This window comes from Cyphomyrmex costatus, unplaced genomic scaffold, assembly GCF_001594065.2.
Source record: "Cyphomyrmex costatus isolate MS0001 unplaced genomic scaffold, Ccosl1.0 scaffold157, whole genome shotgun sequence".
NCBI classification, from domain to species: Eukaryota; Metazoa; Arthropoda; class Insecta; order Hymenoptera; family Formicidae; genus Cyphomyrmex; species Cyphomyrmex costatus.
In genome coordinates, this window is record NW_017275576.1 from 221960 (window position 1) to 243298 (window position 21339).

The window sequence follows — 21339 nt, forward strand, 5'->3', positions numbered from 1 at the left end:
GCTAAATTTTTAGATACTTCAAGATCTTTCTATGTACGATCATGCGTAACGTAACATGCATTTGTAAACTTGAATTGATGACTAGCAGTTAAAAAGACAACTATAACGTCATATTATAATTGCTATCGTATTTCAGTGGTTGATGATGAATTATTCACACAATTGTTCATTAATATGTGTTACCAATGTATTTTTCTTATAGTTTTATACTTTTTTACAATATATGATTTACTTTTGTAAAATTTTAAATCTTTATTGTATTTGGTAGGAGAGTAGGCGAGAGGTTTTATATATCAATTATATTTTAATATATGTCATATGATAAAAAAATATGCTATTATCAATTCCACACGAAATCGCGGATGTACTAAACTGATTCTGGCGATCGAATCTTTTTCTTTTTTTTTTTTAAGTTTGTCTGCAATACGTAATTAAATGATGATTCATTATCGTCGACCGCCAATGTTGAACATATCGCATATTGGCGATATGCGTTAATGATTGTATAAATTAAGGTAAAGTGAGTCACTAGAACGATTGACTAACCTTTCGCGCTATAGGTTGCTAATTTAAGTCGTACACGCATCCTTTCTCCTTCTGTCTCATTATTTCACTCTCTTTCTTTCTCTCTTGTCTCTGGTTCTCTAGTCTCTGTTAATTACAGTGCAGCCAAACTAATTGCATCGAATCGGCCCGCATAGGGGAGAAGTTTCTCGCCGCTCGTGAACGTATTCGCACGGCGGAAGAAGCGTGTGAGTGTCTTATTTAGACGGGGGAAAACGCGATCAGAATCAAATCTTCGAGGATGGCTCTCAAATTCTCCATAGGCCACTTTTACGAGACCTATGTAAGTACGAAGGGTATGCAATCTAGAAAAATCTTTTCCATTTTCTCCCTAATTTATACTCCAATCATCTGACTATCGAAATTATCGATTTCTAATGGCAGATTTTTTTTTAATGAAGTCTTATAGATAGCAATCATGTAATCTTTTCCTAGAGCGAAAATATGAAAAGTGAACATTTATCCATTACCTTTAAAGAAAATTTTCACTTTTCACGTTTCCGCCTTAGGAAAAAATTACATGATCGCTATACTTTAGTCATTCTTTGTTTTGCGGAAAATCCAATCGTAGGTTTGACTAAAGCTACATTAAAGTTTTATTTTAAATTAAAGTAAATATAATTTACCACTTTATTGATTAAATAAATGGCTTAAAATAGTGGTGGCAATTAAAAAAAATATTTGCAAATAAGGTGATTTCGATAATTTGAACTTTGAGAGTACGAATAAGATATACGATATCTGAATATCTAGTTCTTTGTTAATTACAAATAGTTAATTGCAACTTCTTGTTTTAAATAAATTAATAAATGAATAATCTTTTCTGAAACTCGACATCGAATGTGTGAATAAAAAAGCTGTCGTGTAGATATGTGGCGCGTCAAAATTTTATTTGTCAACTTCCATCATGAATACTAAGCCATATATATAGGTATGACTGTCCCACTTACAATAGATTGCTTATGAAACATGTGTCGAACACGTTTCGAACTAAGTAAGTTAATAAAGTTGCGTTTTGCATGAGAGTTATTACAAAAATTATTTCTATATTTTTGTTCTGTCCGTTCCTATCCTTTTCTCGATATTCGCTGCGTTTATCGCATATCAAACATAAAATCCGTATAAAATCTTACTACTTTACATTATGGCATTTTACTGTATATCATTAATAATTTCTGCAAATTATTTGTAGAATATGATAAATAATTTCGTGTAATGTTGCAGAATTAAAACTACATTTGATCCGAAGTTTTTTGGGGCAGGTGATGTCCAGAATTATTAGATGGTGTTGTATTTTAAACTCGTGTAGATATCTTTGATTTAAATTTTAGATTATAGTTTTGCCGCTTATTGATTTTGTTTCGTTTTTATTAAATTGAATTGCCATGTCAAAAGTAATTATTTTAAGTACTGATTTAAGAGAGCTCTGTCAGAAGAATTCATGATTGTTTTAATTAAAAAGCGGTATTAAGAAATAATGGTTATTAGAAATATTCTTTTCCAACCGCGCATACTGATGTGTTTTGCTGAAATAACTATAATTATTTAAAATAATTATTTTTTTCTTTAGAGATCAATAAGTTTGTTTTAAATTACGTGACAATTCAAATAACAAGAGATAAGTTTTTAATTGTAGAATTCTCTCGTCTTTTCTTTAGTATGTCTATCATCTTCAAGGATTTCTCTCGTGGTAGTTCGTATTTATTCTACGCTGATAGTTCACGATTTTCTCTCTCAATGCGAGACTGTAGAACATTTTTGCACGTACACACGCATACACATGGTAAATACCAGAGAAACGAGTGCGGGTCGGACCATCAGAACAATACGCCAACTCGAAATGGGGCCAGAATAGCGAAGAAAGAAACAGAGAGACCAGAGGCGGTGATCTCTCCGTTAGAATTGAGCAACTAAAGTTCTCTCCTTCTCTCTAGCTTTCTCGCTTTCCGCTCAGGGCTCTGTCAAAGTCGGCATATAGTCGGCAAGTGCTACAGCTGCAGCTGCTATCTCAGTAGCGAAGCAGAGAGCGATCACGATCCGGGAGATCCATCGCTCGCGACTGTTCGCGGGAGGTCTTCCCTTCTTCTTAGACAGTCTTCCTTTTTCTTTTTTCTTCTTGGAACTTAATCTCTTTTTATCTCTTTTTGCCTCTCTCTCTCTCTCTCTCTCATTGTTTTGCCTACGTAGTGTATCTCGCAATTGATTAAGTGCTTGTGTCGTGGCTATTTGTTGTGTTATTGTTGGTGGTGGTGCTAATTGAACTGAGTCTAGAGTATGACCAGGAGGCATACATTGATTGTGAAACTTAAGAGATCCAGCACCGGTAGACCATGGGGCATAAGGATCGCCGGAGGCGCAGATCTGGGCACGCCGATTGTTGTCACCCGCGTGAGTCGGCTTCTTCTCGTTTTAATTTCCGCCCGATCTCTTTCACCTCACATCTTTAATTAATTTTTGAATTAAATTGTATTAGAATTCTTCTAATGAGGTTTCAAATTAATTGCGTGATATTAAATTTAAATTTATTCTGAAGTTTTATGGTCTTTTGAAAGAAGAAATGACACAAACAATAATGAAAATACGACGAATATGAAGAAAAATATACTGGAAAACAGAAATAATAATTTTTGAATGTTTCAAATAGAAAGTAATAAAAGTAAATTTTAGGGCAAGTTAATCAATTAATAACATTCAAAAGAAACTATAAGTAAAAGAATTGTGTCTATATACATATGTAAGGGAAATTATATGTATGTCAAAAATTATAATATTACCTCATGTTTATGATTTACTTGTCATACTAATAATATTCATTGATGACATAAAGTTCTAAGTTAGATTTTTATGTTTCTAATTGTAAAAGCTACCTAATAACCAATAAATCTTCAAATAATGTATTTCGAAAAGAAAATGTACAAATCCCTTTCTTTACGGCATTTGATAACGGATTTTGTTATCTCCGGGCAATGATTTTTATCCGGGAGGAACAAGATATTTCTCTTATTATGGAGACTTTATTACGGTGTCCGCTTATTTGGCTTCGATATGATTTCGCCGCGGCGGAACAATAGAAGTAGACGTAACGCAATCCCTCTGTGAACATTTGAAATGGAGAAGGCTGCCAAGGAATTCTCAAATCAACGATTCGATCTAGCGCCCGTTGACATTGATACACGATACGGCGCGTTGCATCCCGGAGCTCGAGCCTAGACACGGTCCAACGAAATAACAAAAGCGTTTTCTCGTTAGCGCCTAAAATCGTACAAGTCTAAAATTGATGAAATTGTATTGTAATCTTCATGTTTTTGTTTTATCTTAAAATAAACTGACCAATAATTCAAATAATATTTATTACAATATCAAATACTTCTGTATTGTGTTTTCTAATTATATTCCGTAATTTATCTCATTCTATATAACATTTTGGCAATTTTTTTTACGATCGTTTTTTATACATTAATATTTTTTAATTTTTGAAAACGCATCTACCATCAAATTATAACGACAAATAAAAAGATGATTGTTAATTTTTAACTGTTTAGACAATACGTTTTAAAATTTCAAAAGAAATAAGTAAACTGTTAATCTTGTGAATCTATTTAAAATTATTTAAGTCAATATATGATTAAAAAGCTCTTTAAAAAATAAGAAAAAGAATTTTATCTAGGAAAAGGTCTCTAAATGAAATATTGGTAAAAAAAAATTAATTAGACAAGCAGAATTAAGGAACAGATTTTTTTACTTTTTTGTCACGTATTTTAGATGATACACATTACTTCTAATTGTTTCTTGAAAACATTAATTGAAACCAAAGTAAATATGATAATGAAATCGGCCGATGACGGTCAAGCAGGATTTTGGTTGCTAAATATGATACGTAATGTGTGAATTTTATTTACCACGTATGTGGTTCCTAATCGCCTAATTAATTGAAACGTTAGAGCAATGACAATGATTACTGCTAACAACGCCGGGTCGATATGATCTGCTTGCAGTCGGAGAACGAGGCGCTCCAGAAGGGTGACATGATCAAGAAAATTGACGATTACGACGCGCGTGATGTGAGGCATGTAGATGCACAGAATCTCCTCCAAAACTCCGATACCATAAAGCTAGTTATCGAAAGGTCTGAGCCATCGAGAGTATCATCACGTACAACCACCGACACTACTATCACCACGTCACCATCATCACCCACGATTTTCAGGCCGATCGTTGGCAACGGGGCTGCGGCCACTAGTCTGTCAGAATGCAATATTATTTCTATTATACGCGTTTTTTTTTTTCGCAATACTGCCACAGCAATGACACCGCGTTTGCCACCGCAATATCGCAGCACGCCACTGATTAATTCGCCTGCTCGATTAAACCAGTTTCTCTCTTCGCACAAAGCACGACTGACATTTTTGGCCGCTGCTTTGGAACTTCTACCACTTACTTTTGCACCTCGACGATCATCTTTAACCGATAAAGGAGACTTCAATTTACGTTTAAAAAATGTTTAGTTTGTAAAAAATGTTGAAACGGTTTTTGTGATGTATAAAAATATTAAATAGACGTTATTAACATTAAATATAGTCAAAATGTCTGAGTTAAATCAAAATTAAAATTAATCTCTATTGGTAGAAATTAACGGGCACTAAACTATAGTAAGAAAAAGATATTTAATAGATGTTATAAGCACATACATTTTTTACACATATTTTTATAACGTTTATTAAATAGATAAAGCGTAAAATTTTAAACGTTTATTTTTCAGTTTACACATTTATTGTACGATTTTTAACATTTATTAAACATATTTTGAACGTAACTATGTTGTTCTCTCGAACATGCAAAGCTGATCTTTTCCGAGTTAAAGTTAAGAATTAATTTTTACAGTTAATTCTGTACAATCAATACATTCTACTTTAATGTTTATCCTGCACGGTCAGAATCTTTTTTTGTTCTTCGCAAAATCGCAGTTAATCGGTCTATTTTTAATGTGATATTTTTAATGTAAAAGGTGATCGTCAAGGAACTACCACGAAGCTGCTTGTGTTCTGCCGCTGCTGCGACACATATATGCGATCTACTATCATATTAATGTCTTTTGCATTTCTTTCATGCAGATACAAACAACCGAAAGAGTATCCGCAAGAATTACCGAAGAGCCCAATTCGGCCGCCTTCGGTCGAGGAGTATAGGTCAACGCCAACTCCGGAATACTCTGTTCGCAGTACGATCATTATGCCTCATGAACACCTCGACGAAATTCGCGAGGAAAGAGTTCATCTGTCGCAGGTATTTTAAATTATTTTCTACGTATTATTTTTGTCTAACAAAAGGACTTAAACAAAAAGACTTAAAAAATTTGTTTAATCTAAAAATAGTTAAGTATATAAAGACTATAATAAGTAATTCAAAGTAATGAAATGTATAAATAAATTATACTAGAAATAAGAGAAATAAATTATGTCGAAATTCTCAATTCTATCTTACAAAGAATTGATTTGTAGGATAATCCTTTCTTTGTTAGAAATAAACTTTATTAAGTCGATGATAAGAGCATTTTGCGTTTTTTCAAGTAAAATCTTGGTTGTGTTTAAAGCCAGTCGATCTTGTTTAACTATCTGTTGGATTGTTTAAATCCAGCGATAAAATTGGTACAATGGTTCTTAAGATCTTTGAAAATCGAACTTCAAGCACATGTTGGCGATACAAAATCGCTGGAGAGTTCATTGATCCGCGTGAAGGAACAGGCTTTGTTTTAGTGTATAAATCAAGGTTCAACATCGTATTTACTTCTTTCCCGGATTAAAATAGCCTACATAGTGAAACAGCGTGGCCACGTCGTTGAAAAATATTTCTCTTGTGCCAATCTTAACGTTAATATATTCTTAATGTGTTAATTTTAATGTAATCTGAATACGCAGTGAAATGCATACATAAATAACAAGGCTTAAGTAACAAATATTAAAATGTATTTTAAAATATAAGACATAATTATACTTAGGAATAGAAAGTTTTTGTCATATCGCGCGAAAGCTCAAAGTAAAATTTTTTATTTAATCATAATTGATAATTGAAAAAAGAAAGAATTGTTACATAGGATTCGGCAAAACGTAATTGACAGCTTCGTGTGAAATTATGCAAGCGAAAGCTAAAAGTATAGATACGAAATACGCAGATCCGAAACCATCTCGTCGTCTCATAACTCCTTGCTTATCACATAAATGTCGTTTTATTTATTTTTCAAAAGTTTTCTGGGATTTTCTCTGTAACGAACGACTGAAACATAGCAAAAATTGTATAAATCATAGAATTGCTCTTACATTTGAAAGTATCTTTCATCTTTTCTTAAATATTTGAAAAGCGCGAAGATATTAGAATAGCTTAGTTCTACAGGATTCATTGAATGGAGGGAACGAAAGAATCGTAATTCGAATTAAACGTTCGATTTGCTCGTAATACGAGCCGTTTAAGGAAGAATAAATTGAAGTACATCGTAAAATAAGTAGACACGATTGTCAGAGGCACGCGATCACCGTAATAAGAGGCAGTCCGAACTCTGATTTCTCGAGTCTGTACGATCGTGGCGTCTGGCAAGCTCAAGCTCGTTCCGAAATATCCTTCTGTACTTTGAAATCCAATAACTCATTGCCGGATCAAGCTACGGCTGTAGTATGACAGGACATTTGTCGCGTTTAATCCGTCTCCCACTCGTTTCGAAACGGCATGCTTCAGGTGACGAAATTTTGGCCTGTCGTTAGCATCATCGTGGTAATCAATAATGGAATCGATGACAGAATTGAGTACATGTGACGGCTTTCATAAAAATTTTGCAAGAGGTCTGATAAATAGGCAATTTCGATTAAAATTGATTCAATTAATAATCACATAGATGTGCATCAATTTGATTGATGCGAACTGCCAAGGTTTTGGAAAAATGTTAAAATTTTGCGATTTTAACAACAACGGGATAATGATTTGCGATATCGCGATTTCACGTCTAGATGTCTCCCGTCGTTTAACGAAACGTTTTAACCGATTTTGCGAGAACGATACCGACGAGAAAGAGAGAGAAATAAAAATAGAGAGAGAAAGAGAGAAAGAGAGAAGCGCGTCATCACGTTTATTACAACGACATATCGTGTACATCGCGGTATTGGGGTGCATCGTGCATCGCTACGAAGTGACGGAGTGCTTTTATTCGTGGGAAGTCCGAAGTGTGAATATATTTTTGTTGGCCCGCCACGATGCCGGAAAGTCCGTCGCCACCAGTAGAGCCGGTTGCCACACGCTATAAATATCACTTTTGCATCGAAACCACCTCTGCTTGTCCCGATCTGATACAATCCCGCAGATTCAGGACTTTCGCCTTCCACATTTTCCGCACGGTGGAGTTTATTTTTCTTTTGCGACCCCAATAAATGAGAACTTTATAGAGAAGCAAATCTTTCTCTGACGTATTAAAAAAATTTAAATTGAAAATAACGCACGAACTTTTTAAAATGTTACTAATGACATTAGACATCTTTAATTACGAAAAAAAAAATGCGGTATTTCAATCATTTTGTATATGGCGTCGTTAAATAGATAGGATAAATAAAAGATTTATCGAGATCACATTTTAGCGATCGAAATTTATCCTTTCGAATAACTCTCTCATTAATTTCATCGCGGAATTTCGTTGTCAAAGAAAATTTCTTCGATTATTTCAAGGCAACAATTAGCTTGTAAGTAATTTTAGAAGCTAAGAATAAGAAAAAAATATTAATTATAATAATTTTATTTAAAATGAAAATCCGGGGAATTTTGAAAGTATTTTTAGAAAGGTAGATATATTTCAAAAGATAAATTTAAAAAGAATGTACACTCACCCCAGCTAAAAGCTTACAACATTTTTTATCGATTTGAAAACTCAATCTTGCTCGTAAAGTGGTTGAATGTAAATGGTTAGATCTTTAAAAGTAAGAACTAATGGCTCGACGAGCAGATTGTATTTTAAAACCTATCGAAAAAAAATCTTGCAACCTTTTAAAGTTTTAACTTGAAAAGATTGCATTTTAGATGATAAAAATGTATAAGTTATAAACAATTCTCCCCAGAATGTATAACAAAAAAATTAATAAAATTGTCTTAAGCATTAAAATAATTAATTGGAGCTAATTGAAGGATAATTAGCAAAAGTGTATCTTTGACCTAAAAACCTGACATATCTTTATTTATAAATCTATAGTCCCATTTCTTAAAGTCAGGTGATAATCTGATTACGGTCACTGCGTCTGAGATTACCGAAGAACATTCGACTCGTGACGTTTTTCCGGCGTCAAGAGCTTTTACGAAAGCGAACGAGTTTCGAGAGAGGTCTCCGGAGAGAAAGAGAGAGGAGTCTCGTGGAAAAGGCCAGAGTTAGTGCCGCCCGCGCTCGCGTCGAGCCAGTAGTGCTTAAGCGCGAATAATCCCGCGATAGTCGCGAACGAGGGACGACGTGAGAACGAGAACGATTGCGAGAGCCGCGAAAGGGTTGCCGCGCGCGAAAGGGGTGACATAAGGTCGGTGGTTGCGAGGGAAACTCTCTCCGCGGGACGCCTCTCGAACGGAGACGAGAAGATGCCCGCTTACACGACCGTCTATCGTTACAACATCGAGCATCATCCGAAGGAGGAGGAAGCGGCCGTTTACTGGGTACGAAAGAGACGAGAAGTTTCATCGGTTTCACTTAATTACTCATTAAAGGAGAAAGAATCTCAGAGACGAAAAACGCGAAGCGATTCTCCTCTTCGCCCTTGAACGTGCACCTTTCTCGAGGCTAAGATGTGCTTGCGGATCTCGCGCGCGAGTAATGATCTATACATTGTCGAAAAATACGTTAACGCAAAATTTTTATTCTTATTTTTTCAAAAATTTTTTTCTAGTCTAAACGAATAATTTTAGATTAGAAATAGTGCAAGTCACGTGCATTTTAGGGTGGAATCTGTATTCTTGAGATGTCAGACTTGTTGAATAATTGGACGTTAAATAAGATAAATTCTGAGAGATGTTTCTATTCAAGAGAAATTTTTGTTCTCTCTTGATATAAAAACATGTCTTAAAGAGAGAATTTATCTTATTTAACGTCCAATTATCTTAAGTCTTGTTTAATTAATTAAATAATTATTTACATTATAAGAGTGAAACTATATATACATGAGAAGATTATATATTCAGTTATTTTTTAGTTAATTATACAAATAAGATTCAATAAACATAAATTAAAAGTATATGTTCATATATAAATAGATACATTTATTAATTAAATAAAAATTACATTCTTTTTGGCATTAAATAATTTTCTCTCATTCAAAACAATTTGTTCTTTTCATTTAAATGCTGCATTACACTTGTTAGAATGTTCTCACCCCGTTTTATAAATTTCGTTGTTTTTTGTCTGGATGACATTTATGCGTGGGTTTATTCACGACAAAATAAAACAACCATAAAGCTCGAACTTTACTAACGTCGCTGGACCACCCTAAAAATATCAAAATTCAGTAACGCAAGTTTTAGCTCCACCAACGCTTCATATCGATATCGAATAACGACACGAGCAATAAGATCGCCAGACGATCTAGATTTCGCGTTATTCAACCTTGACACAGTACACAAACGTGTCCACAGAACAATTGTGCCATTCGTAATGGAACTTGATGAATTTCGCTTATCCCGCCCCCGAAGAAGGGCAGGCCGATTTCGGAGTTAATCGGAGCCACCGAGATGAAAGGCAGACTTGCGCGGGCGTTAATAACACGCTATGCAATAAAACGCACGTAGGCATCGCCATTACGGATGCCGTTCATCGGTATCGTGTTCTATTTTCGTAAACGGGATCTGGGTTACTCACGAATACGCAAGAGAAGTCGTCATACAAAGACACACCCATGGTTCGCGATTTTCGAACTCACCTCCCGTCCGAAAAATTCAGAGATTTTTTTAAAAAGCAACGTTTTTAATACGACGATTAATTATTTTATTAACGACTTTCAGAATTAGTAATAATTTTTTTAATTTTATTTTTTGTGAATAATATTTAAATGGAAATATATGATTTTTATAATCATATATGACATACGAAACGATAACATTTATTCTGTATCATGATAGAAAAATTTTTATTGTTATTTCTTTTTAGTTAGAATGTAGGAGTTCAATGAGACATTTAAACTTGATTAAAAATCTGAGAAATATAAAAAATAAAAATTACTGTGTCTTTATATATTAAATATACTCAATAATTTTAATTATTTTAATCAATTTATTTATTGTTAATTTGATAATATAATTTTTAAAAATCAAAAAACGATATTGGTAATTACGGACAATTTTGACATTAACTATATCAGAAATGAAGCAAATCCGAATTTACTCGTATGATAAAATTAAATATTGTTTTAATTATAATTTTATATATTTTAATATGTGTTAATGAAGTTGAAACATCTGTTCGTTAACGTGCCTCTTGCCAACGTGCTCCAATCAGTTTCCAAAGAGTTCAAGTTTCACCTCGACGCCAAGCAATAAACACTTCGTGAAACAGCTGTTTTGCTCCGTCTGAATTTAGTTTGGAAGACCTTTTACAAAACGACGTATAAACGTGCGCACGCTAGCGTAAATTTTCTAAAAAAAAAAAGAAAAAAACACAAGTAAATTCGCAAAACAAAAATTTCGTTAATTAAATCAATTAACCGAACTCTCTCCATTTTCAAATAATCATTATACACTTTACCGCTTTTAAGAGACAATCAGTCCTTCTCCTTAAAATATTAAACTTCATACAAATAAAAACTTTGTTTCTCTCTTATTTCATTTTTCAAATTTAAACAAATGAAATCAAAAGTAATAAAAATTAAAAATAAAGAAATACACATTTCTTGCGTTTAATTGATTAACGATTTCAAGTCTTTGAAGTTTAAAAAGCATGGTAAAAATTTTTTGTAATATTTTGAGATAAAATCAGTTTCGTGTCAAAATTTATCAAATACTTCTATTTCAAATATTGTACATTGAGATATTTGTTATCAATGATATAAAGTAGAAGTGGGATGCTCTTTGGGCTTTAGACAGCTTTGCATCCAACTTTTATTCCTCCCTTCTCATTATTTAATTATCGTGCGACCTTGCCAACGTTTCCCGTCCAAGAACGAAGCGGGCGGAACGTTTCCTGGTGAAAAAGTCACAGGCGGAAAGAAACGGACAAGAGAAGTGCGAGGGGATAGGTGGTTTTTGTGGCTCAGGGTGCGCGTTATTTTTGCCGGCCGGGAGCCTTCATCTATTTCGAGAATCACTCGCCGCTCACCCTCTAACATAATGGAACATTTCTGACCCATTTATAATGGAATCATCGTAATCGTATGATTTCATATCGCGAAACTCGCACGCGAACTTGCAACCGCGATCGCGATTCTAAAATTGTGGAATGTGCACATTGGCTGCGTTCAGCAGAAAAAGCATAGCTATTGTTTTCTATAAAATTTTTTAATACTACTACTCTTGCCCTTATAGTTCCTTACTAGATTTAAATATACAAACTAATCCATATTAAAAATATCTTACAACAGTTAAATACAAAGTTACTTTTTCTGCTAAATGCAGTCAATACCGATGAATAATGGAAGCATAAATGAACCTTTTTGAAGAAATCGAACAAATTATACGAAAAATTTTGCATTTTTATTTATATTTAAATATATTTGAATATATTATTTTATCTATTAAGCCGCAGTATTTGTTAAAGTTCGTTATTATTATCTTCAATTGTCCAAGTGACAACTAATTTTTAATTAATCATTGTAAAGATAATCATATTTTTTATAATTATATACACTTCTTATCTTATTACATTTTTATATCTTCATCAAGTAACTCGGGTAGACACACTGTCATAATAAAATCATAATGATATTATAAGATGTCATCATAACGTTATTCGATGTTAAAAAAAATAAATTTATAGATACGTAACAAATAAGGTCATGATGATATCCTTATGATATTATGACTTCTGTATTCTACTTCAAAAAAGATTAATTTAACAAATAAAAAAAAATGAGAAAAATTTTATATAATAGATACGTGATATTAATACGTCTGTGGTATTTTTTCATTGTACTTTGAAGCTCAAAATGTAATAATGTGAAAACTAATAAAATCGTTGCTGATGAATATTGTTCATAAATCTCAAGCTGTTCTTGAAAAGCGATTAAACGTAACCTTTACTCAGAGTAAAATGAGAAATTGCTTTCCGAGAAAATATTACGGAAAACTTTATTTATGACTCTCTCCAAAGGTCGCGATAATAATGCCTAGTATTTCGAAATTTTCATTCCGGCTTGCGAATATCCGCGACAGAATATTACGAGACTTGCCTGAGGTCTCACTTCGCGTTTGTTTTCATGGATGTTTCAGCAACTCGTACTGTAAACATAGAAGACCCGCGTGGCGAATCGACGATGTACGATGCACCTGCAAATTGTGTAATTTCGTAACATCGCGCAAAAACGGCGGCACGTGACAGAACGACTCGTAACTTGGCAAGTCGAATTCGTTCGTAATGCTACAAGGATGACCGTGGATTTGATGTAATTTTCTCATTGTGAGCCAGCTGTGCGAAATATTTACTTCTTCAGAAACGGTCAAATAATATCACTTCCGGTTCGCAACGTCATTAACCAAAAATATTCGGCCTATTGAAATATTATTTATATCACGAAAGTAGAGAAAATATAGAATACCTATAATAAAATTATTTATTTTAATTTAAGAGAGAATTGAAATATATTCATTATTTCGCTTCTTAAATGGTTTAGTTTGTAATAAAACAATTTGCATGGAAAAATAAAAAAATAGATATTCGCAAAAGGAAGATTTTAGCTGTCACAATGTGTTATCTGGTCGTTAATTATATTTTAAGATGTCTTTTAAAGAGATATAAATCCGCTATCAATTGATACATTGTTTTGTTATGACTCTCGATACTTTTTTTTAACTTGCATTTCACCTCGTCAATGTTATGGAATGGGATTACTGTCAAATTAGGCTGCGATATCATCATTATTATTTATTCTTGTCGTTGCTTGGAATTATGGCGATGTAAGAAGTGTCAGAAATTAATGAGCCACCTTTCGATCACCATGGCCTCTATTGCAGTTTATTTTAGATCTCGTTAGTTAATTGGCACCGCTTCGACAGGATATTATTTCATCTGCCCTATTAACCATTACTTGCATAGTTACCATCATTATCGTTAATGATATAATTTATATACAATAAGATGTCGTATGTTAATATATAAATAAGATATTATATAAATAATGTGTTATATTATTTATATTTATGACGATATATCTAGAAGGGTTTAGGAGGTTCAAAGTTTTTTTCCCCGAAAAATTTTATATATGCATATTTTCATTTTTGATTATAAAAAATACACCTCTCTTTACTCTGAATGATTTTTTTGTTGTGATATAAAATATTTCTTTTCTCTCATTACGATCATGTAAGTAATTTTTGAAACTTTTTTTAGTCAAAGCTTTGACAGAGTGTCTGACACATAAGAAAATTTTCGGAAGGTTTTTGAGGTTTTTGGTGCACTCAGATATTATACATGTATGAGATAAATAAGTTTCATCGTTTATACAACTACGCATTTTGTTTTTAATAACTGTACTTTGTTCATATTTTCTTCGCAGGAAAAAAATAAAAATTATAATTTACAATATCTAATATTTGTTCTATCCAAAGCAAGAACAAAAAAAAAGACATACGAAGCTTTAAAGTATCCAAAAAAAAAGCCACTTATTAATGCAACCAATGATGTCTAGGTGATAACAGAATTAATAATCCCTCCTCCAAAAAAAATTCTTGATACGCCTATGAATATTTATAATATATATACATACAATACAAAATAATAAAATATAATACCGATACTGATAGAGCTACAATTGTGATATCTTTTAGCCCTACCGTACGACTCCTTTGGTCTTGCCAGGTGCCAAGGTCAAGAAGGATGCTCCTCTCGGTGAATGCTACCTGCGACATCATCCGAATCCGATGATCAGGGCGGCACCCCATCATTACGAGCCCGCTCATCCTGAAGTTGCTATGAAGCAAAAGGTAAATCGACATTATAAGATCATCCACATCAAACTCCTGTGACACGTACTTGCGAATAAGTTCTCCTACATCTTTGGAGACGTATTTGTCAAGTCAGGATTTAAATTGTATTTTATTTGTACATCGTCTGAGCAGGTGGCAGAAACAGTACTACAGCGTGTCGTGGGACCGAATGAAGTTCCAAAGGTTTGGATCACTTCCGTTGTTTACTTTCGTAAGCCGCTTCTGCTTCGAGAAACGAACGCTTACGCACTTTCTGGACGATCGATATATCTGCAAGAAACTTGAGTTTGATCGTTTGACGAGATATCTCAACTATTACGATATTTTTCGCTAATAACTAATAATAATTATAATCGCGATGTGTTGACGCGATTATTATATACAGGATTAATATACAGGATGTCCTCTGGATCTATTTGTAATTTAATTGATAATCCAAAAAATAATACCAAAACGCATCGATTACACTGTGAATCGATATACAGCTTGCATCAGCTCCTATTTATGATTAAATCACTGAAATTAATTGAATTGAATTACTTTAATAATTAAATCCAATTTAATTTACACGATGTGATATAAATTAACTCGATTACCAAAAATTCTGATTTTGAATAACATTAATTTACCGGAAAAAAAAAAATTGCTTTAATTATTGATTGCCACTAACGTGTTTCGAAACATGAAAATTCCGAAGATACGAGATGTAACGAAACTGTGAATATAGTGACGATTACATTATGACATTTTGTAACGGCAGTGCTTTGTAAAATAAACATCGCGTGAGTCAGGCCCGTTTGTATGTAATACTGTGAATTTCTGACATAACGGAAACTTGGCATTACTCAAACATTTGTCCTGTCCGCAGTGCCAGCAGACTAGAGTTATGTTTATTTTTTACAACGCTGTATTTTCATAATACCGTAGTCGCAACACGACTTGAGAATAGATCGCAACAATAATACGCAACATCTCTAGTAAACATTCATAATAATAATACGTTAATATACATATACAATAGATTCTGCTTATATTGCACAAAAGTTTCCAAACATCCATGTGCTGGCATATTCAGTATTATTTTTCAAACGTTTTATATATGTCTTTCAAATAAAAGTTGAAATAGAAAAAGAAACACGAAAATAATCTCTTTTGCGCTTCTGCTTACAAAACTGTCATTTTTGGTCGTGTTGTTTCCAAATCATGAGAGCTGTTTCGAGTTTTATGCGATATATGTATACGTAAATGCTGTGTTACGTCGATCGTAAACGTCAAATTCTGTCTTTTTAGATTGTCCACAAGCAATTCAACTCGCCGATCGGACTTTACTCGGATCAAAACATCGCAGACACTATCAAATGCCAGGCATCCGCCATACCGTAAGTAGTCAATCTACTCACACGAGTGTCTACTAAGTTCTCTCTCAACTAGTCTTTAATCACACTGAACATATTTAAGCATATACATATATAACGAATCGCTAATGCCGTGATGCTTGCAGCAGTCACAGATTAATATAATTAATACAAAATTGGTTTCATCGCTGAATGCCGCTCACACTCTCATAAATCGCCATCATGTAATAAAAATCGTGTGCGAGAAAGTCTAATTGTCACGTTAATTGAAATTAACAAGTTAATTCGCACAGTTGATAATCGCAGTGGAAGACAATAATGTGAAAGTGATAGTTGGAGTGAATTCAAAGAACTCGACACGAATTTATTCTGGGAAATAAAATGAATTTTTTATTAATCTCTGTATTAATCCTCAAACTTATTTTGTATAGACGTGTTTTTTAATCAAACGTCCACGAAGCGTTAATGATTTACGCCAAAATAATTTTCTGAGACTTGTTTTTAGAAAATAACGGAACGCGAATGAGAAAAAAAAATTATCCTTTTGGAAGACGACGTTTCCATGAAGGCTGTAATTCGGGAAAAGAAATTACCAATTGGAGAAATATATAAATCGAGTTTACTCGGAGGACGCAGGATCGTTAAACGAGAAGGGATAACCGGCTCCTTCTCTCTTTTTTCCTATACGGCTCTCTCAGATCCTTCTGATGATTCATTACTTACGTAGCGGTTTGTTTGTTTTCCAGCATTTTCATAGATTTTTCCTTCGTGAAACAGAAACAGGAAATACAGGAGCAAGCGAGAATCTTGAAAGAGCAGGCGAAGGCCGCCGCTTCGAAGAATGTGTGGCCACAATTCAATAAACCAAATTAAAAATTGTCGAGAGACGTTCGAGACGTTTTCCGATGCTTCTCGTACGTCGGATCTACGACGGCAGAGTTTCCCGGTTTTCACGTGGATCATTGGGCACGTTCTCTTATTAAAATATAGCAAATTATGCATTCGTGTCTGTGGGGATTGTTAAATTATTAACAAAATGTTGTAATACATAGAGTTTAATGAGAAAACATTTTAAATAACAAATACGAAAAATTGAGATTGTTGAAAATATTAAATTAAGAAATAATTATCACAAGTCAACAGAAATATTTTGGGTATTCATTTAGTTAACAATTTAATCATTCGCGCGATGCTGTCATTAAAATGAACACTCACAATTGAATTATTCAAACGCAAAGAAAGTCTTTCTTATTGTTATCGATATTTTCACTTAATATGAATAATTAATTTAAATGATTAATTTAATTGCCGATAGAATTTAACATAGCGAACGTGGCCACTGAGTGTACAAGTCCCTCGAAATGATTGTGCGATTATTATTTCGGGTTAGTTTGCCGTTCATATTACGTATATTACATAGTAGAAATCGTAGGCATAAACTATTTGACAAAATTATAAATTTCGTAATGTTTCCGCGAATCCGTGCAAAAAAAGCTTTTCCTTTAGCAGTAAATTCTTGCATGTAGCAGAGTAGTGAATAATGAATAATGTGAATACAGTAGTTGAGATTATGTGAGAATATCTACTAACTTCGTCGTTTTTTTTTTTTTTAACGAGTGTTCATATGCTTGTATCGTAGATACCGTGCACGAATAATTCGAGACGACTTTTGAAAATTGCGCCATTAGAAATCTATTTTTGTCGCATTTTTTTGGAATGACGAGCAGAAAATTTATGGGAAGAAAAATAATTTGAAAATTATATTTGTAAAAATAAAAAATATATTGAGAGCATCTTTTTTAAGACATTTTCCTCATTTTTTTTATCGCGACTAATGTACATATATGATTTAATTTATTTAATTTCTTTTTGTATCAATAAGAAACTTATTATCGTAGAGTTAAAACAGAATTTTTTGATATAATAAGAAATAAAATTATAAACATTTTTTGTTTTAAATTGAAGATCTTGGAAAGTGTTTTGGAAAGCTGCTAGTACCTTTTCTAAGATTTTTAATGATTTTTGCATCTACTCTTTTTCGAATATTTTTTTTTTCAAAAATGAAAGGCGCAATTTTTAAAGTGTCCGATGAACGCGTTCTTCTTGATCGGGCATGCACGCAGGGTTTGCACGATGAGGAATGACCGCTCTTTCTCGATTGAACTCGGCTGAAGGACGCGTCTGAAAGTCGCTCTCGAACAGACATGAGTAAATGTGCAAATGCAAATTGGCAAATTGTAACCCCGGCCGCTGCTAACCGATCTGGATAGAAAACACAAAATAAAAAGAAACAAGAAAGATAAAAGTCGCACGTGAGAGAGAACAAAAGAGAAATTAAAAGTCGTCCCCTGTGTACACATGCGGTACGTGCAGCCTGAAGAAACCGGTCAAGTACGATCCCAGCAAGAGCGAGGCGTACAAGGCCCTGCAAGAGGAGGAATACGGGGATCAGGTGCAGGAAGTCAGACAGCCGGCACGCACCGGTGTCTTCACGCCGCAGAAATCGAACAGGGTACATAAATTTTTTATTTAATAATTCCACGCTGTTTTCAAGGTCAATTTTTTTGTCTTAATAAATTTTTTTCTTTCTTGGTGAAAAAATTTTTCATATCTTGTAATATTTTCAAAACTTTTTCATATTTTAAAGTTATAAAAAGATTTCTGAAAGATATCTTCAGATTTTATTTTCTTTGGAATTATATAATGAAAAATTTCGGAATTACATACTAAACACTTTTAGGAAAATGTATTTTCTTCAAAAATGTTCCAATTCATGTAAAAACTCTTGTACAAAGTTATAAATTTATGTAGAAAAATTCTGAAAAAATCTAAAATTTATATAAAAATTACGAAAAATTATATGAAGAATTTGAAGAAAAATTTTCACCAGAATGAAATATGCGCTAAAAAAACTGCGTTTAACGATACTATTTATTACACAGGTGTACCACGCTCCGCCGAAGAGTCCTGCATACGTAAGTATCCGCATTATTCTCGATTAGATTCACGATCGATTTTGCGGGGCGCATAGTAGAAAATATTTTGCCGGGCTGAGATCACGCGGGAATGCATCTCTCACTCGCATGTCGCCGCATGGGTTCTGTGCAAGAATTTCAGAGCTGTCGCCCGCAGCTGCGTAGACGATTATATTCTCGATGCGAATTTGAGGATCTTCTCATCTCGCACAAAATCGGTCGGCCACATTTCTCACTTCACGGATCTGTAAAGAAGTGTCGAATTGTTGAAAAAATTTTTTAACGACTTCAACGAGAAAAATGTTGAGAATATTTCTTTCGTTGTTAAAATAGCAAACATCATTTTTCACGTTATTACTCAATTACGTGTCACTTTTTTTTACTTGCTCGCCATTTATTTATCGAGAAGATTTATCGATCACTGGCTCGGCACCGCGTACTCTATAAGTTACCCAACGCAGCCGGACGATAAAACGGCATCGGATTATATAAGCGACTTGGCACGATACACTATTTCTCTTGTACTTCTTTCTTTTTCGTCTACTGAAACACCGTGCCAAGTCATCTCTCGGTAATAATCGTCCGCCGCGTCGCGCCGACGGAATATTGCGCGGAGATTTTGACACTTCCTCCTTTAAGGATGTATCATGCGCATTTTTTAACAAAATGAAAAATTACATTTTTCTATTGTGTTTGAAAGTAACAAAAGACGTTTAGAGGCGATTTAAAACCTGAATCGAAAATTATTTTAATAGACATGTTTTACAAAATAATTAAAATAAAAAATGAGAAAATTTTTATTTAAACTAAAACGTTACTAAATATTGACCTTATTCAACTGTTTCATACGTATACAACATTAATTTTTAAGCTTTTATACAGAAAATTTATAAATATTATAAATTTTCCATTTGCCATTTTTTGCAGGCTATACATTTGATACATCCTTAAATTTACAAACATATTTCGTGTTAAATCGTTCGATTGTTTAACGACGATTACCTCATTAATACATCTAACATACATTATCGCTACCAACATTAATCATCATAATCGAAGACGTACGTCACCGATCTAATCTTCGGTATCTGTTTCATTAAGGGTGGATCATATAGACGTCCCTTCCCCCTCCCTTTCGTTAAGGATCTTATCAACGACTATTAAAATTTTCGCAGAAACTTGTACGTTTTCTGATACTTTTACATTAAATGCTCGCTTGCTTTCGCGTAGAGAAATTAATTTATAGGATAGATGCGCTCTCACTGCAATACTACCGGCTGTTTTCTACATAAAGCTCATTAAATTAATTTACTGTGAACACGCATGTCGCTTTGCGAGATAGAAAATACGCCTTAATAGAAATTAAAACATAGCTCATTTGTGGAGCACTTTGATAATTTGGAGACGTGGAGAGCGGTTGCGAATAATTCAATTTTCAGATAAACGTGCTCGATGATGACGGCGAGAAGATCCATCAGAGCAACAGCTTCAAGAGGATTATGTACAGTGTGCTGGGGCAGACCGAATTTTAAGCCGAACTGACGCTATAAATATATTACATCGTTTATTTATATTATAAATAAATCTATATATTTTATTTATTGTACTACGCAAAATAAAACGAGTGTCGAGCGTGTCCAGCTTAGGCAATTAAATTATGTTGCTGCATCAGCGAAGATCTAGGAGCGCGAATTTGACGAATTCTGCGTCTGTTTTTTTTTCCATCCCGAAGTTTCGAACTGGTATTTATTGATATGTAATAAATTAGAGTGAGACAGGTACAGTTTGTTTCACTCTCACTTATTGTATTAGTTTAGAATTCTTCGGGAGAGAACAGACCTTCTACTTGACATTCATTGCTTGCCCGATGAAACGCAGTGCCGTGTATCTCTTAAGCGTAGTAACAATACTTAGTTACTTTAATACGCGCCGTTAGTAGTACGTGATTTGCAACATTGCATTCTACTTGAGATTAATATTTTTCGCTGGCCTGCACCAAAATAGCTTACTCCTTTCTTTCCACATATCTTGATGTATCTATTTTTTGACATTCTATTTACACACTATATTATACTTTTAACATCACGCACAATGAAAAAAATTAATTTTCACAAAATACGTTGAGTTTTTTATCCTCCTTTCCTCTCTAATATTTCTATGTATGGAATTAATTTTTCTTCTCGCAAGATGTAAATACTTATTGTTAGATGAGTATCAATATATCACATCTTTAATGTCTCGAAAACAAAACAAAAAAATCAACATAATACGAGAAACAGCTACGTTTTCTTCCTAATATTTTTCAT

General features: G+C 33.5%; 1 protein-coding gene across 8 annotated transcripts; it reads left to right on the plus strand.

Moving 5' to 3' along the window:
* The first annotated feature begins 623 nt into the window (after positions 1 to 623).
* On the plus strand, positions 624 to 21160 carry Zasp66 (PDZ_signaling and DUF4749 domain-containing protein Zasp66). Of its 8 annotated transcripts, XM_018536601.1 has the most exons (10): positions 2671 to 2952; positions 4560 to 4807; positions 5676 to 5847; positions 14545 to 14700; positions 14836 to 14886; positions 15994 to 16082; positions 18432 to 18570; positions 19001 to 19033; positions 20135 to 20214; positions 20473 to 20554. In XM_018536601.1, exons 1-9 carry the CDS (start codon positions 2839 to 2841, stop codon positions 20195 to 20197), a joined length of 1065 nt encoding a protein of 354 aa, XP_018392103.1. In that variant the 5' UTR covers positions 2671 to 2838; the 3' UTR covers positions 20198 to 20214; positions 20473 to 20554. The 8 variants fall into 8 exon arrangements, with proteins under 8 accessions (XP_018392105.1, XP_018392108.1, XP_018392110.1 ...); XM_018536603.1 differs by lacking the exons at positions 2671 to 2952; positions 20135 to 20214 and adding an exon at positions 624 to 847 and having other exon boundaries at positions 20473 to 21156; XM_018536600.1 differs by lacking the exon at positions 20135 to 20214 and having other exon boundaries at positions 2672 to 2952; positions 20473 to 21157.
* The last annotated feature ends 179 nt before the right edge of the window (positions 21161 to 21339 follow it).

Coding starts and splice junctions, on each gene's coding strand:
- Zasp66 (XM_018536600.1), top strand. CDS start 2,839: ATGACCAGGAGGCATACATTGATTGTGAAACTTAAGAGATCCAGCACC. Junction 14,887..15,993: donor GACCGAATGAAGTTCCAAAG/GTTTGGATCACT, acceptor CTGTCTTTTTAG/ATTGTCCACAAGCAATTCAA. Junction 18,571..19,000: donor CGCCGCAGAAATCGAACAGG/GTACATAAATTT, acceptor TTTATTACACAG/GTGTACCACGCTCCGCCGAA.